We start from the raw sequence: 3071 nt of genomic DNA, 5'->3' as shown, positions 1-3071 counted from the left end.
AAAATTAATCTTTCCACGGCCAAATAATCCAGCTCTCCAAAATACATGTCATGTTTTGGATCCACCTCAGATCGTGAAAAGCTGGATTATAAAAACTAGGGACTGATTAAATCCTGGGGTTATTGCTTTTCCAAGTTAATTGTCTCTAATACCCTCCGTGGATTTATGGTAGGTCAATAGCATTTGGAGGTAATTTTACTAAATGGCGGTTGGTATTTTGGTCTTTTTCCAATCTAGACTCTGGGTTGGTGGATTGTAAAGGCTGGATGGTTTACCCCTCTCTCTCTCTCTCCCTCTCTCAAATTCGATCAGCATGCACGCGTTCACACCAATCCTGGGTTGGAAGTGGGCGTCTGGACGAAATGCGAACGCGAATCAGGCATGGCAATGATCGGAATGCTCATCAGCTAGCTGTCCATTGATTAACCTCCATATTAACCTCATGAGCCAGCAGATATATGGACGCGTGATCCATCGACCCATCACCCCTGCCAATCTGCCATCATCGTCTCTACCCCAGAAAATCTCAGAGAGAGAGAGAAAGAGAGAGAGGCAGCTTGGTTAGGGTAGGTCCCAGCAATGGCTTTGCTTAGGATGGCCATGACATAATCAAGAAACCCCCAACCCCACCTCCCTCTCTCTCTCATCAGTCATCACCATCCTCCTCCTCCTCTGACCTACCTCTCTCTCTCTCTCTCTCCACCAGTCCACCATGTCCCCCTCTCTCTTTCTCTTTCTCCTCCCAGCCCCACACCTCTGATCTCCACTCCCCACCCCCACACACCCGCGCCTGCCGCGCACGTGCACACTCCCGGCCGCGCCGCCACCGGCTCCTCCTCCGTCCTCGTCCTCCGCGCTCCGGCGAACACGCCCCGGCGCCGCCGTCGCTAGCGCTAGCTGCATGAAACCAAGCAAAGCAAACCTAGTATATATAGTAGTATCAAGCTAGCTTCTTTTCCTCTCCGCCAGGAAAGAAGTACCATGGACGCGCCGTCGAGCAGCACGAGCACGAGCACCAACAGCAGCCGGAGCGCCTCCGAGCAGCATCAGCAGCAGCACCGGCAGCACCAAGCGGCGGGGCACCAGCAGCAGCACCCCTTGTACTACGCCGCTGCGGCGGGGGGCGGCGCCGCCAGCGCGGCCGGGATGCCGCCGTTCATGGGGTCGCTGGCCATCGTGCAGCAGGCCCCCTCTGCCGGCGCCGGGGGCGCCGGGGAGGTGCAGCTGGCACAGGCCGCGCCGTCGTCCGGCGGCGCGGAGAAGAAGGCCGTGGTGCCGGCGGCGAAGCGGCCCACTAAGGACCGGCACACCAAGGTGGAGGGGCGCGGGCGGCGGATACGGATGCCGGCGCTGTGCGCCGCCCGGGTGTTCCAGCTGACCCGGGAGCTGGGCCACAAGACCGACGGCGAGACCATCGAGTGGCTGCTCCAGCAGGCGGAGCCCGCCATCGTCGCCGCCACCGGCACCGGTACCATCCCGGCCAACTTCTCCTCCCTCGCCGTCTCCCTCCGCTCCGGCGCCTCGCACCCCTCCTCCGCCTCCCGCGCCGCCGCCTTCCACCACCTCGCGCCGCCGCAGCACGAGGTCGCGGCCATGCTCGGCTGGAGCCACGCGGCCCATCACCAGCACCACCAGCAGCAGTTCCTCCCGCCTCCGCCGCAGCCGCAGCAGCAGGCGCCGCAGCAAGATCCCGGAGCCGGGGAGTTCATGAGGAAGCGCTACAGGGACGGCGCCGACGACCTGTTCAAGGACGCCGCCGCGCGGCAGCAGCAGCACCCCGACGACGGCGGCGAGGCTGAGGAGCACAAGGCCCGCGTGGCGCCGCCGCCAGCCGGGGCAATGTGGGCCGTGGCGCCGCCCAACAGCTCCGCCGCCGGCGCCTTCTGGATGCAACCCGCGTGGGCGTTCGGCGCCGGCGCCGGCGGGAGCACCGTGCAGGCGCCGCTCCAGTTCATGTCCACGAGAAGCAACAACAACTTCCCCGCCGGCGGCGGCGGGGCGACGATGGACGCCAACATCGGCATGCTCGCCGCGCTCAACGCCGGTGGCAGCGTCCAGCAGCAGGAGCAGGAAGGGCAGCCTCCGGAGATGGCCCAGCGCAGGAACGGTGGCGCCGCGAGCCCCCAGTAAGCAAGAGCCCAGCCATCAGACAAGGTGATGGAATGGAATCGATCGCATGATGAGAGCAAGCTGTGTGCTTGGTGTGCTGGTGCAAAGCATTTGGCGATTAGGGCAGGGGGTTAGTGGCTTGATTAGGTGATTGCTACTGCTCTTGGTAGTTGATCCATTGGTTGCTTAGTTTATTTTTGAAGGATTATTCTAGTTTGCTCTTGGATTAATCTATGATTGTGCTGATGGGAGTGATGATTAGCTGTGGGTCCGATTAAATCAGAAAGGATCAGACTGTCAATTCTTCTTATGTTATGGTGCCAAGAAGATTGCTGAGAGATTTGTACAGTCATTGCTTTTTTTGCTACCTACATGTTCATCTAGGCCGGAACTTTTGCAAAACCCTAATTGAAATGCGGCACGAGAACTCTTCTTAATTAGGCTCTCGTACTGCACTTTTCACGAATATTAAGTTATAAATTGCATTTTAAATGACCTAAATGGTTGTTCATAAATTCTATCTTTTTTTACGGGATGCTTTTACACGCTGTTTTTAGCTTTCGAGGGGCTAGTTTGATTGCATAATTGCATTATTATCCTCACTTCCGTCTTTTTCTAAAGAGAAAATAGAACTCTTATCCAAAAGCATTTAACTTGTACTTAACATTAAAAAACTTTTGACAGCATTTCAACTAAAACGGATGCTTTTTTTTTACTAGAACTACTAAACTTCCACATGAGAATATGGAACATTTGGATTATCGAATAATATTAGCATCCATCGTTCAAGCAAGGAATTGACTATTTACAACACATGTTTTGTGCTTGGGGGCACCTTGCCTAAGTTTCAAAATAGGAGGGAAGGGGTGTTAATCATCATCACTTATCTTTATTTTCGCTCATAATGGATTTTTGTGCATGTACAGGTATAATTAATTCTAAACAATTGCTATGACGAAGGT

At 55.6% G+C, this 3071-nt stretch overlaps 1 protein-coding gene across 1 annotated transcript; it reads left to right on the top strand.

The window, feature by feature from the left end:
• Positions 1-317: 317 nt before the first annotated feature.
• Positions 318-2457, top strand: LOC117866288 (transcription factor PCF3-like). Its single transcript, XM_034750464.2, has one exon. It carries the CDS (start codon positions 982-984, stop codon positions 2128-2130), a length of 1149 nt encoding a protein of 382 aa, XP_034606355.1. The 5' UTR covers positions 318-981; the 3' UTR covers positions 2131-2457.
• Positions 2458-3071: the final 614 nt, after the last annotated feature.

This window comes from Setaria viridis, chromosome 8, assembly GCF_005286985.2.
Source record: "Setaria viridis chromosome 8, Setaria_viridis_v4.0, whole genome shotgun sequence".
In the NCBI taxonomy this organism is placed as follows: Eukaryota; Viridiplantae; Streptophyta; class Magnoliopsida; order Poales; family Poaceae; genus Setaria; species Setaria viridis.
This window is presented reverse-complemented; position numbering and strand designations above follow the sequence as displayed.

Bases quoted from the DNA above. Each gene is read 5' to 3' on its own strand.
- LOC117866288 (XM_034750464.2), top strand. From the start codon at position 982: ATGGACGCGCCGTCGAGCAGCACGAGCACGAGCACCAACAGCAGCCGG.